Source organism: Pezoporus occidentalis, unplaced genomic scaffold, assembly GCF_034315485.1.
Source record: "Pezoporus occidentalis ecotype Australia unplaced genomic scaffold, CSIRO_AGI_Poc_V1 ctg129, whole genome shotgun sequence".
NCBI lineage: Eukaryota > Metazoa > Chordata > Aves > Psittaciformes > Psittacidae > Pezoporus > Pezoporus occidentalis.
In genome coordinates this window covers 126,995-152,172 of record NW_026913092.1, presented here as the reverse complement: position 1 = coordinate 152,172, position 25,178 = coordinate 126,995, and the positions used below count along the sequence as shown (strand labels likewise).

At 40.4% G+C, this 25,178-nt stretch overlaps 1 protein-coding gene across 6 annotated transcripts; it reads right to left on the bottom strand.

The window, feature by feature from the left end:
* Positions 1–593: 593 nt before the first annotated feature.
* Positions 594–24,863, bottom strand: ZFX (zinc finger protein X-linked). Of its 6 annotated transcripts, none has more exons than XM_062608046.1 (8): positions 24,716–24,857; positions 18,815–18,903; positions 17,780–18,346; positions 9,046–9,195; positions 8,709–8,852; positions 8,488–8,622; positions 5,916–6,056; positions 594–4,421 (listed from the first exon to the last, which is right to left on the bottom strand). In XM_062608046.1, the coding sequence occupies exons 2-8, from the start codon at positions 18,873–18,875 to the stop codon at positions 3,235–3,237; spliced, it is 2,385 nt and encodes a 794-aa protein (XP_062464030.1). In that variant the 5' UTR covers positions 18,876–18,903; positions 24,716–24,857; the 3' UTR covers positions 594–3,234. The 6 variants fall into 6 exon arrangements, with proteins under 6 accessions (XP_062464030.1, XP_062464033.1, XP_062464032.1 ...); XM_062608051.1 differs by lacking the exon at positions 594–4,421 and adding an exon at positions 4,868–5,106 and having other exon boundaries at positions 24,716–24,863; XM_062608049.1 differs by lacking the exons at positions 17,780–18,346; positions 18,815–18,903; positions 24,716–24,857 and adding an exon at positions 16,609–16,668.
* Positions 24,864–25,178: the final 315 nt, after the last annotated feature.

Here is a 25,178-nt window from a genome sequence, read left to right as displayed (position 1 = left end):
CGTGCAGTTTAATTCAGCTAGTTCGAAGCACTCATAGAGCAGTGGAAAACCAGCCACAAGCCCACTCCACCCCCACTTCTTGCCAGTGCCAGCCCTCCAGCACGTGGAGGAGCTGGTGCAGGGCGTGAAGATGGGCAGAGACCCATCCCGGCAGGAGCCGAGCCCAAGAGCAATGGCATTACCAGCTGGGGCTCACACACCAGAAAAGGCACCAAGAAACACATTTTATTCAGTTACAAGGACAGCGGTACACCTCCTCTGACTCGAGGCCAGGTGTGGACATTTGGGGACAGCATAGTAGCTCTTAGCAGGTAACCACCTTGTTGAAAATCATGAAAAGTATTATACTGACATGAATCCTTTAATACAAAAACAGGCATTAAAACAGATTCTGAAGACCTTCTGCAGGTTCTCTTGTACAGGTACATTTCAACCAAATGAGGGACTGAATAACCTGCACCCCAGTACTAGACAAAATGAGCTGGGAAAAGAGGAGCAGGAAAACAAGCTGAGGTGCGCTAGAGCTGCAGCCGGCTGTCCCCCTCAGAACAATGCTTGGTCTCGGAACTGGCATCAAATAGACTGAACGTCCATTAAAAGGAAAATACTTTGAATTTTATTTTTTCACGTTATTATCAAGTACACAATTACAATAATGTCACACATCCCTATATGATTCTATGTATTTTGTTTTTTCCTTTTGTCTTTTTTACAAAGTGTACAGAGGGCAGGACGTATACAATATTTAACAGGGTATTTTCTACAGAACAATAATTTATATTATGTCCTTGTAAAAATCTGTACCTTCTTTAAACATTAAACTGAAACATCCATTTTATAGCATTTGCTAAGCAAATTTTTTAGGAATTAAAACTAACCTGTAACTAATGTCAGTACATTAACAATAACTATAGTTCATTTTCTCTTTATACAGACAAATACATTGTACAAAAACCACTTGACCAAACCCTTAATTAAAAAAAAAAAAAAAAGGTAAAATGTTCCAACATTGTGCTTTAAGAAACAAAAAAAAAAGTGTGTATGATTCCAGGCTATGCAAGAGAAAGCAAATGTGTAAAATTGTGTTCTTTGTCTTTCAGCTTACTTAAAAAAATAAAGTTCAAAATGGCTAAAATCCTCGGCGACCTATGCGAATTTACACAGATTTGCACACTTTTCAGGTTTCCAGTTAGAAAAACTCTTGAACTTAAGGGGTTGGAGAGGAGGAAGGAGTCGCAGGAGGGTGCTTTGCAAAGAGGTGAATGGAAAATCTCTACTGGGTTTTACACCATCTAGTTTGGCATCAGTAGGCAAGAGAGAGCTACAGCCACGTGTGAAACCCACTGACTCCACCGGGATTTCAAGGAAGGCACAGTGCAGCACACTCGGGTACTACACACGGAAGACTCACAGCCCGCTAGTAGCAGTGTTACACAAGAGCACGTTGGACAAGTCTGGGGGCATTGCCAAGCAGGCATCAGAATTAAAAAACCCACATTACACAGTAAAGGTAATAACATGGCATTCGACTCTCCTGACTGCAAAGTAAACACAAGTATTTCGGCTTACAGTGAAACAGAAGGGGGCTGAGCAATAGGAGCAGGGCTTGGTACCAAGACAAAGTATGAAAGGCTGACAAGACACACATTGGAAAAGAAAGCCTTGTCCCTTTATCACCCTAAACATAGAATAGTCATTAAAATTCATTTGATTTCTATAGATTTACCTGCCTAGGAAAAAGAGTCAGCACTGGGCTGGGCTTTGAACCCTCTCCATTACTGAATTGTTGGTTACAAATTTACCCTAATCTGGCAGGCAGCAGGGTCCGAATTCTGCCATCCACCCTCAGCCAGTGGCTTCAGCGGAAATTAGATCGAGAGGAGCAGGGCTGGCCCCTAAAACCTGGCATGTAAGTAAACTGGGCTTTTCGCTCCGCTGTTGTTTTTAAGGTACATGACTTCATGCCTGGTACACTTATGCTGCAATTAGCAAATGATACGGCGTTACTTTATAATAGTCTTCAGGTGGTAAAACTGCATATAATAATTGTAATGTTCTCCAAGCTGTTTATAAACAGATTAAAAGAACTGGGTTAATTCTGGATACTGTAGCAATTAATAATCAGCAGCTTAACACTGCTGCTAATGGCTCAGGAAAAACATTCAATTTACAAACAGTTCTATTACTATCCTAAGTTACTTATTAAGGATATCTACGTTAAAACATCTCTACTCCTTCTGAACGTATCTGCTCCGCTCCACCCCTCTCTGAAGCTCGCACTGTAAGTATCTCATTTCCAAAACTGAGGCATCTCTTGGTCTTAAATTTTATTCTAAACCAATTCACAACAAAAATGTGACTTGAACCACAAACAGATCTTTCAAAGAAATACCAGAATACAGAAAAGCATTAAGTTTGAAGTACGTTTACCGGCACGTACAGACAGTTGCAATCTATTAACTCTGCAAACGGAACAATGGTATTTTACCTTTCCAACATCAAGACAGCAGTAAAGTGAAAGAAACGCAACTCATTTGTAACACATAAAACCTTCCAAAGACAAAGAAGCACAGAACAATAATGTAATATTTGATCACACTTTTAAATTCGGCAAAAACAGGTAACAAATGCCCCGAATAATTTTTAAAAAAGTTTTCTCTCTGAAACCTGAATTAAAATGCAGAGTGGTTTTCTGCAGTAAAGTGAGATGTGTAACTCCTCAAATGCAAAACAGTTAACCTGCCACAGAGTCTGTACAGTCGAGACAGAACAATCAGGTTGGACCCTAGTGACTCTGACATCACAATTCCCCATTTTATACACACCTCTGACAATTTCATCTTTCTAAAATTCATGACAACACTGCATTAACATGGACACTGTGAGTATCAACGAGGTCAGTAAGATAAATAGACTTAAATAAACTATTATGGTTGAAAAATTCAGTAAGAGACAGGGTTTACTTTATTAAATGCAACTTTTATTGTTGCCATCTTTTCTTCATTTATTAAACAAACTGAATAGAATTCAGAACACGCTATTGAACAAAAGGTATAAAAGTCAACTAGAAGCAATAATCCTATTTTTATACAGCAACAAATCAAATGCACAGTATGTTTTTTTTTTTATTGTTTTTTTGTGTGTGATCATAGGTGATTGGCTTTAAAATAAGCTAAACTGCCTGAAAGGCAAAAATTCCTTTATAATTCGAGCCGGAAGTCTGTGGAAGAGACTTTAAGGCAGCCCAACATCTTTATGATGCCGCATAATGTGCTGGTTCTTCTCTGAAGGCCTTCGGAAACCTTTCTTGCAATACTCACACCGGTGAGGGTAGTCTTTTGTGTGAATGGAAATAACATGCCGTTTGAAGCCTGAGGCATCTGTAGTGCTATACTCACAGTACTCACATTGATAAACTTTCCTACCACTATGTGTTTTCATGTGTTTTTTAAGCTCATTTTGTTGCCTAAAGCCCTTCCTACATCTCTTGCACCTGAATGGAAGATCTTTTGTGTGAACTGAGAGTATGTGGCGACTCAGAATGAACGGATCTGCAATCTTAAAGTCACAATGTCTGCATTGGTGCAATTTTTTACCTTTGTGAGCCGCCACATGTTTTTTCAGTTCCGAAGGCCTATGAAAACCTTTGTCACACATATCACACTTGTGAGGATAGTCTTTCGTGTGGACTGAAATGATGTGTCGTTTAAGATCACTTGAGTTTGAGCTCTTATGGTCACAATGCAAACACTGATGTGTTTTACTTTCTTGATGCATAAGCGTATGTTGCTGTAGCTCTTTGGTATCTGAAAAAGTCTGGAAACAAATATCGCACTTTAACGGCGTTTCCTTACTGTGTTTAGTCTTTACGTGAGTTTTCAAGTTAGAAGAGTCGGCAGATCGGTATTCACAATATTGGCACTGGTACGGCTTCTCACCAGTGTGGATCCGCATGTGCTTCTTGAGCTCCGACGGGTGGCGAAATCCTTTGCCACACTCCACACAAATGTGAGGAAAGTTCTTGCTGTGGACAGCTAAAAGGTGGTGACTCAGCAACCCTTGTTCTGCTGTCTCATAATCGCAGAATTTGCACTTGTGCATTTTATTAACTCCTTTGTCCCTGTGCACCATCTTGTGAGTAAATAAAGTTCCTGCATGGGAGAAGCTTTTCCCACACTCATCGCACTCAATAAGCTTCTCTGTTTTGTTGGTCAGCTTATGGCTCTCCAAGTGGTTATGTAAACTTATTTTTTTATTCGTAGTGTAATCACAGTCTGTGCATCTGTATTTCTTCTTAGTAAGAAGGTGCTCTGGGTGGTTTTTCATGTGCCTTTTCAAGAAACCTCTCGATTTAAATTTCTTGCCACAAATCATGCAGGGGTAGACCGTCAGTGGGTGACCATCAGGGCCAATGATTATTGCTGAAAAACAACAAAAAACCTTTGAGTAATATTATACAACAATATTACCCTTCAATACATATCGTATTTCAACCTTTACAACAAGCTGAACTGTTAAGTAAGGTCAGACACATAAACTTTATAACAAACCAGCTTGTTACTGCGTTAGGTGTAAGAAATTGAGGGAATTACTACTTTAATTTGGTTTTATTATTGGGAGAAAAGAAATAATGCTTTTTTTTTTGATTGAGACAACCAAAGCATCACCTAGCTGTCCCTCACCTCAAGAAATTCAACTTTAAAGAATTCTGACCCAGTTCACACAGTAAATACATGCAGAAACCGATGCTGGTACACAGAACAGAGGCCAACTTGTTAAACTATTACATAGTAGGCACAGCACACGATCTTCTTTGACGTTCCACGAATCTGTAGATAAAGTTTAATCTGGCAGCTTAATCACCTACCACTGACTACAGCTCACATGTCCCCACACTGACACCTCCTTCTTGTGCCATCTGTCACAGTTACAATCTGAAGTGGTATCAAGTAGCAATCAATGAGAACACATTTCACATACGGATGCCTCAGAGCTTTGGAACTTATTTGCACTCATCCATCAGCCTGATTTGTTTACCCTGAATTTGTCTAGGCAGGCTATAAAGCTCTCTTTTCCAAAAATGTTTCAGGAGAACTGACTAGGTAGCTGGAAATAGAAAAAGCAAACTTTAAGATTAAAATTTGCCCGGTTTATTGATTCAGTGCTAAAAAAAACAGAACTCCTACAGTTAAGTCACACTCTGGAAAGAAACTTTTAGTATCACTTAAGGCAAGGCTACTAAAGAAAACAGTCACGTGCTTTTTCAACTTTATCAACCAAATAAATCATTCAGACAGTAACACAGTAACAGCAGACACAAAATAATGCCAAAGCAGCGCATCTGTTCTTACAGATGAAAGTAAGAACACTGGCATGAACACCAAGGCAAGTTATTTCACAACTGACAGAGGAAACTGTACAGAAGTATACTACCAAACTTAATATATAATGTTGAGATCTTCCAGTTACTTATTCAGCTGATATAAAGAAATGCATTGTTCAATGTGCTTTCAATAAAGACAAAAAGGGTTTTTAAAAAGCACTACCACAAAACACCATTTATCTAATATGATCTTTGAAAAAGTTACATTAAACATTAAAACTGGTGTGGCAAGTTAAGTATACAGGTTTTTAACCTTTTGCTACAATACTGATGCTCTCCTATGTCAGAGATTGTTCTTTAAAGCACCCCACAATCCAAACCAACCACGTATTTAAAACCTTCAAGATAAAATACACGCTCATTTATGATGCAGAGGTGATGTCAACCAAATAATTCATAGAATCACAGAATCATGGAATTCCCCAAATATCACTGGTTTTTACAAGATGCTGCACATACCATCAGTAAAGTACATCTGTTTACGGATAAGTGCCTAGAGGAATAAGAGTTCAGCCATCCACCCGCTACTCACCTGTTTGATACTGCCTAGACTCAGGTCTCCTTTTTTTCTTTGGTTTTTGCTTAGCCAGTCTCCCAAGTCCGGCAGACTCATCTATGTGCAAAAGAGCACTTGCAGTGCCATTCCGACTTTCAATGCCATCATTATTATTGCCTAATGAGATAAGTTAAAAAGTTACCTATCATCATCACTCTACAAATTTTATAAGCAACAAACTCTACAGTGGTAATAAAAGAAATTACAAACCATTATCTGGACATTTAAACAAACCATAATAACGTACAGGATGAGCTGCAAAACGTTTCAGCATGTAACTTACAAATTACCATCGGTATTATGAACCTGGAAGCACTGGCTTTGTTAACCTGATTTTACAGGAGTACACAACTTACAGGAATTCATGGGTTTCCATTTCACAAGAAATCCTCCTTTAAATTAAACATTTCTGCATTTCGCTGGTTGCTAATTATGCCCCAAATATTTAACACCAGTGAATAACATCATGTCACAATATTTACTGTGCCAAATTTCCCTCTCAGTCCTGACGTATGTTCACATGTGAGCTCCCATTCACTTCTGTAATTTAAATCTGAATTTACCTGACTGAAGTTTCTCACACACTAAGTTCCATAACTGGAACAGGGATCAAAGAACTGTTCTGAACAGTCCATAAACTTGCCCACAAAACACACTATTTACTATTTGCACACCTGAAGCTCTAACACAATTTTTTTCTACTTAGAACAAAGAACATGCTCAGTTTTGTGTAATAGAAAGAAGGAAACAATTTTTGCCTCACAGAGCTTCCTGTTTAATGCACATATGGTATCACTGGATGTAAAACAAACATGAAAATCACAAGTAAACATATAAATATTCAGGAAGGTATTTATTGGTAATCAGTTTAACACTGGTGATTTAAGGGCATAAGTAAATTTTAACAGATTTTGTGGTTAAGTATTTACTTCATCTACAGAAGGGAACAGTTCCTAGCGAAAGTAAAGCACACAAATGAGACAGGAAGACTGAAGTGGAAGCCAGGGCAAAAAGCTTAACAGCTGTTCCCTCTGCAGAGTGCTGAGAATTAATATTCATGATTAATGTAAGAAGACTCACAGCCAGGAAAAGGCACATGCAGACCCTAAGGATTCTGATCTATATGCTAGCTCAAGTGTTGGAACAGCAAATGCACCAAGTGACAAACACTGAAAAGCAAATACCCATTTCATATGTAGAAAGTTCAGTTTGCAACAGGTGCATGAAAAGTCCCTCTAGAGCACAATACAAAACAGGCCCCAAACATTTTCTAATACGAGAATAAAATCACAAAAACTTGCTGGAATATAAAGCACAGTGGCACTGGGCTTTGCTACAAGACGGGGACAGAACAAATTTAACACTTTAAGATGCCACTGTTATCAGCTCTTAAACACTCTTAAACTGAAGAAGAGTTCTGAGAACCCTTCATGCTTCATTGTTTCTCCCTTTCCCACCACTTCTCACCTTGCTAACTGCTGACAATTCACTCTTTCCTACATTCTTAAATTGTCCTTTCCATTCCATCTCTCTGCTTTTAACACACTCTGCTCAGTCTACCGCTGTTGTTTCAAATTCAGTTAATTTTTAATTCCCACTCTACCTGGCTTCTGTCCTTTCCTCTCCACTGAAACTGTGCTCAGCAGTGTATGGCCAAAGGTAAGGCTCTGGGTGCACTACCATCCATCTCCTAAACAACTTTTAACATACACTGCCCCCTGAAATCTTGCCCTCCCTTCCCTTGTCCCTGTTTCCAGCCCCCATCACGTTTTCAGCACTTCCCCGTCATGTGGCTGCTGGCACCATCACCACAATACACACTGTGCAAATGTACAACCCAAGTTCTGTCCTCTACTCCACTATTTCTTCTACTTTGTTTAGAAGGAGAAAGGGGCACAATGGAAACATTTCTAGCATGAAATTTCATTCTACCAGCTTACGTAAGTTTTGGAAATCAGGTTTGTGCACCACTTCATGCTCAGATCGTAACAATCAAAAGTGGTTCTGCAGGCCGGAAATATTATCAAGGTTCCGTTATAATTTTAAGATGTCGCTCTCCAGTTTACTTTTTAATCAATTAATTATTTCTATTAGTGAAGTCACATATGTTCCTTCTAGTAAACACTTAAATCAAGCCAGAGGTCAGTGTTGCTTTTCACTGTTACATGTGGTTCTTACATACTTCCATCTGTGCTTTTTTTTTCCCCCAAATAAAATACTCAGCTCTATTCCCAAGCCAGCTCTTACTCTGTCTTAAAACTGTGAAAGACAGATGTACTTGAGATGCAATTTTTCCACTGAAAGCTCATGTACTCCCCCCCCAATGAAAATATTAAGGGAAATGCCTGTTAAAATAGGAGTAAAAAGAAGCCTGCCTCGTAACTTCTTTCCCCTGCTCTTAAGGCTCATTATGCCAAGAAACCATTCGTCAACTAAAATTTTAAAAACAAATACAAAAGCACAAATACTCCACTAGCCTCCAAAAAACAATTCTCAACATTTTGACACAGACAATGTCACCAAGAAGAATTCTTTGAGTGTTACCTACCATAAGCTGCTGCCCAAGCTATAGGCATGAAAGTTTTAATTTCAGTGTCATCAATTTGCTGTTCATGAGCCGCTGCTGCATCCTCCTCTCCTACAATCACTTCCATATAAACCTCATCAGCTATTTCTGCAACATCTAAGAGAAAAAGAAGTCAAGAAAAAATTAACACTGCACTGCTGAAAGTGAAAATCCCTGCTCCCAGATGAAAGCCACCTACTTACTTAGGTCTTCATCTTCATGCTGAGAATCATTTACAGTCATGTAAACCATCTTCTCCCTTGGAATTCGAATACTGCTATTTTGATCAAGTAATCCAACTGCGTGGTCATTCTCTGGCTCACTCTCCACAATGTCTACTGTGCCCCCTAATTAGGAAGACCAGAGCAAAATATTTTAAAGACACTCTGCTCAAATTCTATACTAAACCACAGAAAAATTAAAGTTTGCCACTCTTTAACATTAGATCTACAGCTCTTTATAAATTGAGAGAAACCACAGCCTCTAATTATGCAAAATTTAAAATGTCAGTTGGAGTATTCCAAAATGAGCGTATTTTACCTAAATCATCTTCTCCAGGGTCTGCCTTGAATATATAGACCTTGATGACTTCTGGACAAATGCCATCCACTTTACAAGAGCCACTTTCTGACTCTGCTTCCATGGTAATTTCACCAGAACCTTCGTGTTCTATCTTACCAGCATCATCCACTAAAAAAACAAGTTATTACAATTATCTAGTCATATACAGACAGAGATATACTTTATTACTTTATTAGTCAAATTTGGAAGCAGTTTAAGAGTAAAAGGTTGAGATAAAGAACCTACCCATAAATATTTTTTCATATCCTTGAAAACAATGACAATAAATACAAAAATAAATGCAAGCTGTATCTTCTACTTAAGGGGGAAGTACAAGAGTGCTGCAGTGATATGACTAGGAGGATGAACACCACATCAGGCAAAGCTAATAGGGAAACAGTGATCTGTAGCAAGGTGACGGTAGGAAGAAACTGCATGTTTGTACTTACTCTGTGGCATAATTTTACTTAATTTTCAGTTTTAACTGCTTTCTCCTTCACAGTAAGCTATTAACTGATTTGGGTTTTTTTCCAAAAGCATTAACTGTTGATCAACCCTGTCTAATGCCAGCACTACTACCGCTGCCAGTCAGACCTGGTTCCTTGCAAAGTGGTGTTACTGATGCTTCTTCAGCTAACTAGAGAAGACACCTAAATGAATACTACAGGAAGAAACTCCTCCACTTTTCTTACCTGCTCAACACAGAGGGGTCAAGCACAGTGTGGAAGTGCTGCCCTGATGCTACAACTCTGGTGAACCTACTCAACTGATTGCTCAAGATGCCCTCAATGAAAGGGGCTGCACTGGATTTTATGCTGTAGACCCATATACTCTCTTTACTATCATCTCCCATTTTATTCTCTTTGCTTTCAGAAATGCCCCAACATCATGCTTCAGTTTGAATTGCAGTAACTTGCCCAGGCCTTCCACATAAACATGGCTAACAGCCAGCTTTATGAGAACCCACTTCTGCTTTTTAAGACAGACCCTACAGAGACACATGCACACACTTGCCATCTTACTCTACCAAGCATGGGTTTTAAAGAAAAGAATACTAAATATGCATTCACAAAAATAAAATCCAGCATCTCAAGACCTTCAGAGAGTCTCCCAATTTCAGAAGCCCCAGAAGTTTTTTAAGTGTTGAGATTATTTAAGAATTTTAACAAGATGACATACTTCTGTAATTTGTGACTTTTTTGTGCATAAAGTCACTTTTGAAGGCTGACATGGCTCCCCCAGAGCCATGCATAACTTCAATTCATGGCAAGACATGACATTTATACTAAAGGAAGTGTAAGATCTGTCCCATAAATACTTTAGAATTTTTAACTACTATATTTAGAACATACAAAATAAGTTATTGTAAACATGCTCATTTTACTGGCACTCATTACCCTTGAAACTATATCATAGCCTTACTACTCAGTAACTGCACTCCTTCCATTTACTTTAAAATCTAGTTAAATCAAAGAAGCTCAAAATGTTATTACTGTTCTTTTCCTGCATTAAGTCAATAAATTAACCTTTAAATTAGATCAACTAGCATGTGTTCTGTCTCATACCAAACACAACAGTATTTATGTACAATTTCTCAACTGGGCATCATTACCCACAAAAAAATATGAATAATGTTAAATTATGAAGTACTGAAATAAATTAGTCTCTCTCTCTCTCTCCCCACCAAAAGAGCAGCAGAAAAAACACCAAAATCTCTTATGCCAAGTTCATTACCAATGGCTACTGTACAGAACATTTAAAGCAGTAAGATGTCTAAAAAATTATTTTGTGTCATGGGACAATGTAGTATCTTGTAGCTGAAACTTCAAAGCATTTCAAAAGTAAAAACCTTAAGATATTCTTTTGAATCATGCTAACATCGCTCCGCTCCACAGTATGTATATTCAGTTACTGAGTAGACTCTCAAATTCTCAGGCATATGCATGAAAAAACCAAACGTCACTGGAACACTGACAAAAAGGAAGTTTGCTTTTGTTCCTACACTACATTTATGTAGTTGTTCTCCTTTAACTTGGCTGTTGCCAGTGTCACACACATGTACTTGCAAGGCTTTCAAATCAGTGCAGGCTGATTTTATGCTGCTGAAGGGGAAGTCTGCCGCCAAGCTCAACTGATGCTGGAACATACTCTACGAAGGAAAACTATAGCTGAAGCAGCCAGACAGAAAACAAACCTACATGCACCATGTGAAACAGGCTGGGTTCTTTTACCCAAAACAGCGATTTTTACTTCCATACATATATGGAAGTATCCACTGATAACATTCACACAACATAATTCTAATCTTAAAAATCTGCTCCATTTACTCCTTGAAATAATTTCTCCAAGGTTCAAAGGCACCTTCTAAACAATATTACAAAAGAAAAAAATTAAAAAAAAAAAAATCATTACACACTTTAGTTTATTTATTCCCAATTTCCCTATTCAATAGTGGTTTAAAAATGTAGTGACTGGTTTAAATAGTCTTTAACAGCACCGTTAAATTGTAAGGAAAATGCTGTACAGGAATATTAGGTCAACTTTTCTTTTTTCCTTTTCCAAAAGGAAAAAAAAAAATCACTTAAAAAGCTAAAGTCTCTGAAGTGTTTGAAAAGTAATAGTATTTGCAGTGTAGTAGTAAACAGGTAACAGGAAGAAAGATAGGGTGGAAACAAAAAGGTAGGAAAAAAGGTGAACATCAGAAGAGACAAACAAGGTGAAAGAGAATGGGTATCTATTGCACAAAGTACCATTTCTATGGTATTTTGTCCTATGGCTACATGAGTTTTTATCTACACTGATTCACTGATGATGCTCTGGCAGCATTTATGAAATCTGATTTCTATTTAACACTTTCCCCGTGTTTCTGCATTCTCCGCATATCTCAGTCTCACAATCAAAGAAAATGACATTCATGAATACTTGACTATTCAATGTTTGAAGTTGGAACTCTGATGATGTTTGAATTTTTCATTTGCATTCAGCCCATCACGGGATCCCACAAATACCATGCATGACTGATCTTCTCTCACATCATTCCTCTCCGGAATTACAAAAACAAACACAAAAATACTTAAGTGTATTAGTTAAGCTTACTTAACAGTATTGGTTAAGCTTGTAAGAGACCATTTCCTTTCAAGTAGACACGCTGGGCAGGTACTAAACTAATCACAAATCACATGCTAGAAAAAAGTTCAAGCTAGCATTATTCCAGTGCTGTCATACCTTGTGCCTCCATTTAATTAGACACAAACCGAACACTCAGAGCTTTAAGTGTATGGTATTTTTCCCATCTACTAGCTGGCAGCTTTATTGCAGTAAACTAGTGCGACTAATTCTCTGAGTTAAAGCAAAAAGAGAAAAAAATTATTAGACACAATTTTATTTTATGTAAATTCCAAGCATGCATTCTATGGTTAGTTTGCTACCGTTCTGCACAGACTTCACTGATTAGTGCAGCTTTCTCTTTACATACTATGAGCTGCAGTAAACAACTAAAAACCGTATGTGCTTTTCCAACGTTGCAGTAATTGCTTCCATATAAAGATAATGCTTGAATTTTATTAAAAGCACAGATGAGAAAGGTGTCACACAACACGAAAGACATGGCATACTTAAAGTCTGTCTAGTTATCATTTATATTACAGGGAAATCAACAAAAAGAGGCCAACAGATAAAAAAAAAAGAGGAACAAAGAGTAAAGCAAAGACATAAAAGATGCAGGCAACATTAGCAACAGAGTAAGATGGGTTCTATCATGATGACAGCATTTGTCTCCTAGAAAACATTACACATTTTAAAAAATGGTGTAATTTCATAAACTATAATGCCCAATGAATCTCCTGTATCTTTACCCTCCTATTAAAATATGTCCAATGGCATTTCTGGGACAGAAACAAGCACCTGTGCATTGATACTCAAAACCATGTTTAAAACCCAGCTGAGGCCAGTTTCCCCATACAGAAGCACAAAGGCCAGCCCAAGATCCTGCATACTGCATTTGCTTAAATGGTAAACCTTTTGTTTAATCACGATACATTCACTTAAGCAGTGAGAAATTTCCAATCTTTTGCAAGTAGAGGCTGTTCACTGCAAAATAACACACTGAAACAGTTCTTACAAACACTGTAAGAAAAAGTCTGTCTCTCCATCAGTTTAACAGATCTTAAAATCTGTCTATGGAGCAATCAGATGGGAATCATCTATTTTGTCAGCCTTTACATTCCCAAGTGATTCTCTCTGCTGCTAAAAAATTGCATGTCATAGGATTCTTGCCTGCTTACAAAATAAACAACCCTATTTAACCATTCTTAATAAAAAAGTCACTGCTAACTATTCTGTTTCCTCCAAAACAGATTAAAAGCATGCTGTATTCCCCAGACAGACTTTGGTCAGTCATCTGTGACAGAAACATTTTACTTGTACTTCACTTGATAGCAAGAATTCCTAGTCTACTAAAGAAGTTTTACCATCCAGTTATTTCTTCAAAGAGAAGCAGATTTCCTAACCTGTGTGAAAAAAGAAACCTGTTCTGTTTTGATTTCAATGTCATTGCCATTACACATGAGCAACAGTATACCCTATGCCTCTGAAGCTCCCCTCAGGGCAGAAATCTAGGAGAGGTGAACTTCCTGAGTACCTAATGCTTGTCCTTCCCTTCCTGCACGCAAATCAGACTAAGCTGTGAGGCATCACTCAGCCCAAGGGCACTCTCATCTCCATCACTTCTGACAGTGACCTTCTGAGCAGCCTCGGCTATGACAACTGTTGGTACCATTCCAGTGGCCAGGCAGAAACCTGGCAGCAAGTTCTACCTCACATAAAGAAAAATGTGATTTCCTGAATCTTTAAGAACCTCTGGAGAAAAAGAGGGAGGTACTTATTTATGCTAAAAAAGCAAATAAAAGCATTTTGCTTTCTTGAATAGAAATCCTAATGAAGGCATGAACTTTGTGGCTTTGCTGATCAGATCCACTGCTTTCAAACTGAACATCCAACAATGATGAGATGCCATGGATTTCACCTAGACCTATGAAGAGATGCAATCATTGTTCTCCGAGTACCCTGGGTTCCAACTCCTGTAATCAGAAGTGTTAATTCAGATACAACAAACAAAAGACACTTCTAAGTCAGAGCAAAGTAAGAATATATGGATGGACCTAACAGAGCCCCTATATTTGCAAACATCATATAATATCCAAACCTGCAAGCCTTTGTTAGGCTACCCTTCCTTCTTTCCAGACTCCCCTTGTCCAACCGCCTTTGTGCCTCATTATTTTTATTCTAATTGAGTATATAAGAGTACAACTTTCAGTCTTACAGAACACGTTTTTGCCACATTGAATAAAATCAGAAAAGCAAAAATCTTCATTTCCATTTTATGGCCAGGTTTCATGAACTACTCTAGTCGCTTCGTAAATGCAGGTTTGGGTGTTTTTCCTACTGTTTTGACAAACACTAAGTTACTTCGTGGTCTCACAGAGAAAGGATTTTCCAAGCCTTACAATTTTCTGCCAAGTAATTAGTTCCAGTGCAGGCCAGAGTAAAATCTACTCTTTTCAAACTCATGATCTGGCTTGTTATAGCATATGTGGAAGAAAACCTAATTTATCAAACCTCCTCATATTCTTTTCAAGCTACTAAGTAGTGGCAGTTTGCATTCTTTGTTGAATGACTGTCTGATTCTACCCTGCAGGAGTGCCTCAAGTCTACTATGGACCACAAATGAAGCTTGAGTGCAAAGACTAAGTATCTAAGAAAAACGGTGAGCATATCAAAAGGCAAGTGATAATACGAGCTGTGCCAAGAAACATCATCTTGGAAATGAAAAAAAAACCCAACAACAAAGGCATATCAATGCAGAAGCTAAATTAAAGCTCAACTGGAAAAGAAATATTAAAATACTGAGTTTAATAAGCAAAGTCGCAGAATGAAACCCACAGGGATTGTACTCTTTGAAAAGACAAACCAGTCTGAACCAAGAAAGAAGGCAGAAACAGAACGTTAAAAAAGTACATATATATTAGTCATTTCAAAACAGCTATTTTCAGGATAAAGCTAAGAAAATTATTTTAAGAAAATCTGTGTAGACTCAGTTCCTCAGGAACAAAAATAGAAATGCATGAACAGAGCCACAAGATAAGATAGCAAAAAGATTTTGCCAGTTAACTTTCATTGAAAAATACAGACTGTGAAACCTACAACAGAGAGCACAAAATGTCACTCCCTGCTTTGCAAGTGACTAGGCTAAAAGAAGACAGGCAAAAGCATCCTGAAGAAAGAAGTCTAGCTCCCAGATCTGGAAAGCAGCTACATTTGACTACTGTAATGGGAGACAAGATTACATTCCAACATCTGCCCCAGCAGTTCTGGGAGGTTTGCCAGAATCAAGAATTTACAGGTTAGGATAAAAAAATTCAAAAACTTGGCTGATGTTATTACCTTTTAAAAACCACCTACTACTAAGTTCAACTGAAGAACTGAGACAGTCAACAGATCAATAAACACATCTAATACGGATGCAAAAAACCCCACGGAAATTAATTCAAATAATGTTTTCCATACATATTTGCCAAGATAGTCTTGAGGGAAAAGCACTAGACTCTGACTTTACAACCAGAAGAACTTGTTATGTAGGCTTTAAACACAGTAGGTGGTAATAGGGAACTTCCCTTTAAAATGAATTGTAGAACATAGTATTTTAAACACAAATAGAAGAGATGCATGTTTTATAGCTTAACAACTGCTTTAAATACTGCCTTATGTTTGAGGTTCTGGATCTAAACAAAGTACACTGCAGGACTATCAAGAGCCGTTTAATATTAAATAAAGTATGAAATTGCAGAAATACGTGACTGAAAACAGAGAATATTCCAGCACAACTGAACAATCAAGTTTCTGTATTTTCTGCTAGTTACTACCTGTTGACAACTAGTACTTCTAAGAAGACTTCCCAGATGGGAATTTTAAGGCTCGTGCAAGATGGCATCTACCAAGACATCCTGCCCTCATTCAGCCACTGGTAATGGCTGAATGGGACACATATTTACCCAACCCTCTCACTTGAATTTACACAGACAGTACTTGCAAGGTCTCCCTATGACAGCAGCCCTAGAAGGCTGCCCATGCTGCAGGATGACAGCCTGCAGGGAGAGGGTGAGCAGAGAGACAGGAGCAACAGCACCTTTCAGAGCTACAGTTAGGGACAAGACATAGACAGGTAAGGATCCCCACCAGAGCCTTTACAGTCTGGCCTCAATTATGCATAGGTGGATTATCCACTTTGCTGCCTAACTATGCTGCAGAAGCATTTGAGCTGCTTTTATCTGATCTAACTCGAATCCAGAATGAGAAAGCTGCATCTGAAGTATACTGTACAGAGCACACTTACTAGTTTGGATAAATACTATTTCAGAGAGCGGCATCCCTGACCTATTTCACCTCAGTATGATCTCACAGCTTAATTCTACAATATTTTGTGTTATCCATATTTTGCATTATCCCATTTAATTGTTTTCCCAGATAATAGAGAATTAACTGTACCTCATATAAACTCAAAACATGGCTGCACAAGGTTACTCAAGGAACTCAAGAGATGATAAATTAAGAAATGCAGTGATCCTAGGTAAGGAGAAGCAACGTTAAAATCCATAAGTACAGAATATAAAACAAGTTATTATACATTTCAAAAAAGTGTCCAAAGGTAAAAAAAAAAAAAAAAAAAAAAAAAGTGGTGGGGAAACGAGAAACAAAAAAGTAACTGAAGCAGAGCATGACGGATACCTCATCAGTGGAGTCACTCAACACTAGACAAAACTGAAGTGCCTGAAATCACAAATTAAACAAACCAGCCTAACAAAGCTTTCCTACTTCTATGACAAATTTTCAGCAGTGACACTTTCATGTTCCTAAGTACTACACTGAGCAATCATTGTAAGTAACATACTTAAAGTAAGCTCTAGTTCACACAAATGAATATCCTTAGTAGAAAAAGGACTGATGATATGCTCTATTTTTCTCCACTCTCTAGTTTAACTCTTTTGAAATATGATTCAAATGGATTGTGCCACGGTTCCTAAGGGAGATTAAGATATTCTCAGTTGCTTTACAGCTATGAGCAGCAACAGCTACTCTTTTTGTTAGCAGTGTACCTCCCTCCTTTGTTTAATCAAGAGAACAAAACACATCCTAACAGCAAAGAAAACCATACTGTTGCCTGTATCTAACTCTAAAAGGGGTGAAAGGGGTGGGGGCCTAGAAAAAACAGGACAAACATAAGAAATTATCGCTTGCACTTCCAAAACATAGGGGGTTTTACTTTCCCTTTGCCATGATTTTTCTCTTTGTTTTCTCAATGTTTTGGAAGTAATCTTAGTAACCTGTATTCCCATGAGTTTTCAAACATTGCCACATTTATTCTCTTTCAGTACTTACTAAGTATATGGCATTTAGTTTACTGAAATTCTTACTCTTTTGTTCATACATTATAAAACGCTACAGAAACAACTTATAATCAGACATACATTTGCCTGTATTCCTCTCCATTAGCTTCAGAACATTTCTAGTTGGCATATGTTCCTAAAAATACCCTCATCTGAGATCTGCATTTCATTAAGCAATACAGAAAATCTGTTGTAAGCCCTCCCTCAGATATTTCAAGGACTACCCAATGCCCACATCATAAGAATCTTGATGGCTTTACACAGACACTTACAGGAAATCATAAGGTAATCTTCACAGTTGCCCTTCTCATCTTGATGTTCCACAGGGATTCCATTGGCATCAATCACTGCCTCTGATGCACAGTCTGCCACCAAAACTTCCTCAGAAACAACATCTGTACCCAGAGTATCGGTGACAATATCTGCTTCTTCAACATTATCATGAACTACATGTTCTACATGTCCAACTTCAGGTACATGCATTGACTCACTTGTCAGTACATGTTCTGGTATAGACATTGTTTCTGCCGTTATGTCAGAAGCTAAAACATCGTCTGGAACAGTGCAATGAGCCAAAGAAACCTCTTCAGCTACGTCTGTGTCCAGCACTTGTTCAGGAATAATGACAGTTTCAGATACGTCTGGCTCTTCCATAATATCTGGGCACTGAACATCCTCGATAACAACATCCTCAATGACATCCTGGATTACTACAGAATCTGGATCATCAGGAACAAAATTATGCACGGTTATATCTGAGTCGACTACATCTGAAACAAATACTGTTTCCTGTACTTCCACAACAATCTGATCTCCATCCATATGTGCTGCATCAGCTCCTGAAAAACATAATTATAATAGCAGTTAAATTGTAAACCTAACTCAGATGAAGTGGTTAATAATCGAAATCCCTTCTATTTTACACTATGTTGTCATTTAGTAAAACAGGCGTAATAGCCTTTGCACAATTAAGGTAAGCTTTGCACAATTAAGGTAAGCTTTGCACAATTACGGGGAGCTGATAAAGTCAGTCCTCAGTAGATGCTAACATAACTAAGGTCAACATTTTTTTCTCCTGGTAAAGATTAGAATTTTTAGACTCTTCCCCAACACCCAAACAACTATTACTTGACAGAACAGTAGCTCATTCATATTGCTCTGAGTAATAAAAGCAACCAAAAAAATCTAAAGCAACTACTCTATACAAAATCACTGATGCAGCACAGCACTTCCAAGCAAAGACAAAATAAATGACAGTCAATTGCATCTAATGTCAGCACTTATCTACATATTATCTCCTGACAGACCTGTTGGATCAAAAAATGCGTTTGGCTCATGCGGCTGCAATTCAAGCCCATCTTCATCCATGGCCTTTAACTCTCATCAGTCACAGTTTCTGCAGAAGGTAAAGAAGAAAGGTTATTTAACTTGTTCTATGCTTTGAAGGTTGCTTCTCCCTGTGCACTGAAAAGCAGAAATTTCGGGCGCACAGAAGTGAACAGATAACAGCTCTTGACTTTAGGATACTTCTGTTCGGGATTCCAGAAATAATAACTCTAGAACACCATAGGTCGACTTCTCAAAACCCCACAAACAGAGAAGCAGTTGATAAAGAGGTATGAAAAAATTATTTCCTTACAATCTTAGAAGGAAAAAAAATTAACCAAAACCTAGACAAGTTCACACACAAGTCTTTTGGATGGTGAGGAATACACTGCTGTCAAATCAATAAGGCTTAATGATGTAAGTTAAAAGCAGACAGCTAATAATCTGAAATGTATGGTGCTTCTGATGTCCATTGTGCTCACACTTGGGTGGCCAGGAGGAGGTTACTCTTATGTCACCTCAAGAATTGAAATAACTAATGTAAACTGCTTCCAGAACAAAACATCACGTTTTCAACCCCCTAATGTGTGAATACTTTAAAAACTCCTGCCCCAAGACAAAGCACCTACTTGTTTTTGTATTAAAAAGTATCACCGGTTCTCAAAAACTATTGAATGTCATATTCTACCAAATGTCAACATTTCTGCAATACATAATAACAACTTAAGATTTCCATCTTCTTAACAAAAGAAACAAACACAACTACAAAGTTAAAATACTTACAAAAATCTGAAAGTGCAATCTAAATTTTGCCGTTCACATATGTGCATTATAATTAGGATCAGGCAAACCTAAGGGGGTAAAATGTGATCTAACACCAACTTGTACTACTCTCTTGCACTTAGTCCAACTAGTTTCCTAGGTGCAGAACCAGCAAGAAGTAACAGAAGATATACAAGTGGAAGATGCAATTTTCTTTCCTCCAAACATTTTTGACAGTGATAGGCACAAAATCTCCCATTCTTGTGAAACTTATACAAAAGACATGGAAACCTTGGGCAGAATCTGCAAGATTTCTCTCCAAGAGTCTTAACTGTTCCAAATGATCTCAACTAACATTTACATAATTAAGCCTTAAAACTACCATACAAAAGGAAAAAAAAAAAAAGCAACCACTCAAAGCCACAAACCTACAACCATAATCTGTACCAAGTATTTTTTAGACTTTACCATTTTTCTAGCTCAAACTCTCTGCACCTAATCACATAATTTATGTATCAGAAAACTCATTTTTACAAGTTGAGGGAGAAATACAGCCAGAAATTGAACTGGAGGAAAAGCAGCGTCAATGTAATAACTATCTAAGGGGTCGCGTTATTTGTGCGATGCTCAGTCGGATGGCCTCCGTTTTAAAGACAGCTGTGTCAACAGATCATTGTTGTGTCCAGATGGACATAAATCACCTCACAATTATTCTGTCAAACATTTCTATCAGAAGCACCCACTATTAACAGGAGCAGCTCTTCACCCAGATGCCCCTTCAGAATCAAGAGCAGAAGAAAATTATTTCTCAGCCTCAGATACACGATGCAGCTTGACTGACTGATCAACTTCTGCCATGGCACAGAAACAAAAAGAGAGTAACAAGGTTTCCTACAAAGTCATTTAAGCAAGAATTATTCATACCCAAATTGGTTTATTTCCATCTATTCAGTTCATACCTAGCCAGTCTATTACAAACGTCTTTCCTATTCATCTTCCCATCTTGCCAGCATTGTCTTCCGTGCTTAGTTTCTTCTTTTCTGTTGCTTCTTTTACAACTTCTTGTGTGCCTATACCTACATTATATCCATTACCTCCTGACCCGCTCATTTCAGCTCTCCAACTTGTAACTCCAGCACACACTCATCATTCATACAAAACCTTGCTACTCCTCAATTTGTAGCAAAGATTGTATCAGCAATCCTGAGATTTTCTTCTGGGAGGAGGCAGGGAGGATCAACAGTTAGCAGAAATAAACTGCCTTTTTCCTCAGGCAACACACATGTAAGAAGATGGCACTCGCTGTCCGGCTTGTTGGGAAAAGTCAAGATGCTCTTTCTGCCTATGCTTTTGAGGACTGTATTATCACACATAATAGCCCCTGATCAGCTGGCACTCAACTAGCTTGAAGTGTTAGTTTACCACTAGCTACTGGATGAACTGGCATTTGTTTTCTCCACTTCCTGCTTTCATCACTCACCTGACCATCACTCCACCACAAATTCCTACTTCTTATGATTCATGCATACACTTTCTCTATCCTCTCCCTGGATTCCTGTCTGTCTCTCTGACTGAGGCTGTCTCCTTCATCATCCTTCTATCTTCTTCACCCTTGAGACCCAAAGGCTGCAATCACTACTCCCCAGCTTCCATGCACACTGACACCATCTCATTGCTGCCCAGATTCCAGGCAACAGATGCTAAAACCAAGAAGACTCTGCAGCGTTCACAGCAGTGCAGTTTCATAAAGATACTGCCACCAGCAGTGACAGCCCAGGAGACCTTTAACTACCTTCTCTGTGCAAGTGTGGCCTTATCTAAATTGGCGAGGTCTTTACACTTACAGGGACAAAACAAGAGCTCAGGTTCCCCACAAACTGAAGAAATTTCCTGAGCACATGGGGTTTCAAGACAAGAGTCTTAAAAAAGCCACATATTTAAACGTTGGCACTTCTTCCAAAGAAAAAAAAACCAACCCTTTCACTGAATGGGTTTATTCCTAAATAAGGTTTCCCACAATGCACTTTTGCACCCAGACCCAGCCAACAAATTAATGCGCAAAAATTCTTACCCCTGTGCAGGACCATAAAGACTTTCAAAGTGCTCCACTAGGGCACAGACTCCACTCTCCACAGAAGTTTGCTGCAGAAAGAGAGCCAGAAGAGGATGCAGACATTTAAAACAGGATTTAACTATCTATAGTAATAAGGGTGTCTAAATCAAAATCTGCAGTCCAAAAAGACATCAAGGCATTCACTATGGATAGGGAAAAAAAAAAAAAAATCCCTAAAAACGTCCTGAAATCATTTCAGGGTTTCAGCATTCTACCCAGTAGATGAGAAACCACCATTTCTTCCTGCTTGCTCTTCTGAGCAGTGGGCCAGCACTGAGGCCCAAGATTCAGCCACACAAAGGGAGGTACAGCCACATGGTTCTGTACCAACCGGCAGTTCCATGATGAGGGCACTGTTCTGCAACACAAGAAATACCAGAGCTTCTTGTTGCAAGCACCACACTGAACACCTTCAAATTCCTTAGCAAGCCCCCTGAACTCTGTGGTACCACAAGTCTAAGAAGAAATTCCAGCAGCTCATTTTCCTGCAAGATTCCAAGAAAGGCAGAAATACTCATCTGTCCTTTCAGAATATTTCAGCTGAGACTTACTTCAGGAACAGGTTCTGGCACTGAAGTGGACAGAATCGAATCAATTTTCACTTCCACAACCTAACTTTCAACAGAGGTAGTGCCCAGAGAAGAAGCAGGTGCCCAGCCATGCCCCTACTCTTAGTTCTTCTCAGTGCCCAAATCTACATGGCTCATTGTTCAGATCTCAGTAATGTGGGAACTGCTTTTTTACCACTACATCAGAAAAAGACCAAGCACCTAAATCCAGGTTTTATACCTCAGAAAAAACTAAGTATCTACATCTCTCCTCTGGTGGGGTCTAAGCCAGCTTCACCTGGATCAAGAGTTAACACAAGCCTGAAATACACCCAATTCTGTCTGTAAAGTTAGTTCTTACAAATATATTTTTACCTATTTCTCCAGAGACTTCACTGGGTTTGGTTTTATGAAAGTCAACGCAGTATTTTCAAGTGAAAGGACATATAAAAAATGAAATGGAAGAAACAGTGTTAAGCTATTAGTAATAAAATAACCTTCAAAAATAAAAATGGGTATTTTCTGTAAATCTTGAGTACAATCAGTCAAGAGAAGCAACAGATGCAGTGCATTAGTTTTGCCATGTTACAGATCCTGGACTCAATAGGCCTAGCAAGGTAATAGAAACAAAAAGAAAGGAGCCGTCACATGTTAGAGAGGAGTAACTTTAAAAATAGGCTTCCTTAGAAGAAAGAGCTTTATTATGCTACAGAAACTGACAGTTTCCCTGCTCTCACACACAACTCCCCCCCCCCGCAAAAAAAAAAAAAAGAGATAAAATAGGGAAAACTTCAGAAAAACCACCTTTATGAAAAAAGAGATACATAGAATAGACCTTTGCCTACTTTGTTTACTCTTAAAGAACGAACAGTACATCTCTTTCATTTGCGGTAAGGGCACAAACCAAATTCCAACACAGCAAAACTTCCCAGAAAAATCAAGGCAAAACCAGCAAAATTTGCTCATGTCCAAGCCCCAATCCCTACGTACGCTGGGATGACTTAGTGTGCAACCATAACCAAATTCCCATCCTGCCTTGCTACATCCCATTAAAAATTGCAGCACGCCTTGCATGTCCCAATTGGGTTAGAGCCCCAAGCTACCTGAAGCTTCGCTGTGGTTATGAGACAACTGTGGGTTCAGTCTACACTACTGCTGCAGCGTCACAACTCTCCCTACATGACCCACTTACGTAGAATGCAATGGACACACACACGCTTTCAATCACACACACATGAAAGGTTAAACGAATTATACCCCTGTATTACCTAATTCTGGTCTTGGAAATAACCCCCTTATTATTAGGTGAATAAATGGAAGAATAAAAACGATGTTACAAATGTGACAATGTAATCATTTAGCTGTTTATTTCTTGATGCATCTCCCTCAGTTTTGGCAGAAGAATCAATACTGCTTTCACTGCGATTTTGTAATAAAAATCTCAAGTCTCTTCCTCTTTGTTGCAGTTCAGTGGTGTGGGTATTTGCACAAGCTGGTTAAAGAAATACATTTTCTCCAAATTTCATAGGGATGTTGTGCGTCAGATGACACCTAAACTAATTCTTAACGAAATCCAGATTAGGAAAATAACCAGTCTCGGGCGTCCCTTTGAAACTACTTTCCGCTCAGCTGGGGGCCTCTGCAGGAGAGGGGATAAGCAGGAGAAGAAACCAGCACCAAAGGGGAACACAAGGGGAGCCCGCGCCTCCACACCCGGCTCCCCGCGGAGGCTGAGGACGAACCTCCGACCGATGCCCAGCCGAACTCCCTTGCGGCCGGGACGAGATCAAGAGGATGGCGTGCCGGGCGCCGCGGCAGGAGGGGCACGGCTGTCAGGCCTGGCGTGGCCGTACAGGAAGCCGCCGCGGGCCGGAAAACGCCAAGCTCCCCTGCGACTCGCTGGCTGGCAGGCGCCGAGGCGGGGAGGAGGGAGAGAGGCGGGGGAGGGGAGGAAGAAGTGGGGGTGGAGAGGCTACGGGCTCTCCCTCTCCGGAGCCTGCGGCCCGGCGCTGCGATGAGCGGGGCCAGGGGCTCCCCCCTCCGGCCCGGCCCGGCCTGCGCCGAGGCACGGGCTATGGAGAGCGATTAATTCAAGATGGCGCCCAGCGCCCTCCGCTTCCCCCCACACCCCCCCCGCGCGCCGCCATTTTGTCTCCTCCTCCAGACACTCTCCGAACCCCCCTCGGCCGGGCCCGGGGCCTGGCACCGACCTCGCCCGCCTCCCCCTGGGCCCGCAACCACCCCCCTCTGCTTCCGCTCCCCTCACGCCGCCCTTCCCGCTGCCCAGGGCCGCGCTACGAGCGCGGAACCCGCCGGCCCGGGTGCTGCGGCCCGCTCTTTTGCCGGAGCCCTGGCGCGGCCTAGCTGCGGCCTCCTCGGGGCCTGCGCTGCGGCCTGGTGCGGGCAGGGGAAGGCCCGAGCCGGGCCGGGCGTCAGGGCCCAGCCCCGGGGCTGCTTACCGTGCGGGTGGCGGGCGGCGGTGCTCGCCTCGGCGCGGCCTCTCAGCGCGACTGGGCCGAGAGCGGCGGCGGCGGCTGCGGCGGGGCGGGCGGGCGGGAGGGGAGGGAGGGGCCGAGCTCGGAGCTGAGTGGAAGCGGCCAAGCTCCCCGGGCCGGGCCCGCCGTCAGCACGTCACGTCACTGCCCGAGAGAGACCCAGGAAAAGGCGGAAGGGAGCGTGCCGCCGCCGCTGCCCGCTGCCTCGGGCCAGCCGCCCGCCGGGGCCTGGGCCATCGGACGGGCCGGGGGCCGCTGCCGGCCGAGGCGAGCCGGCGCGGGTAGGGGGGGGTGGTGGCGGTAAGGGGGGGGTGGGGAGGCGCGGTGGCGCTCGGCTCCCTGCGGCTCCTCCTGCCGCCGCCTCCGCCGCAGCTCGGCCGCGAAGCGCAGCTCGGGGCTCAGCGTGCGCCCCCGAAGTGGAGCGGCT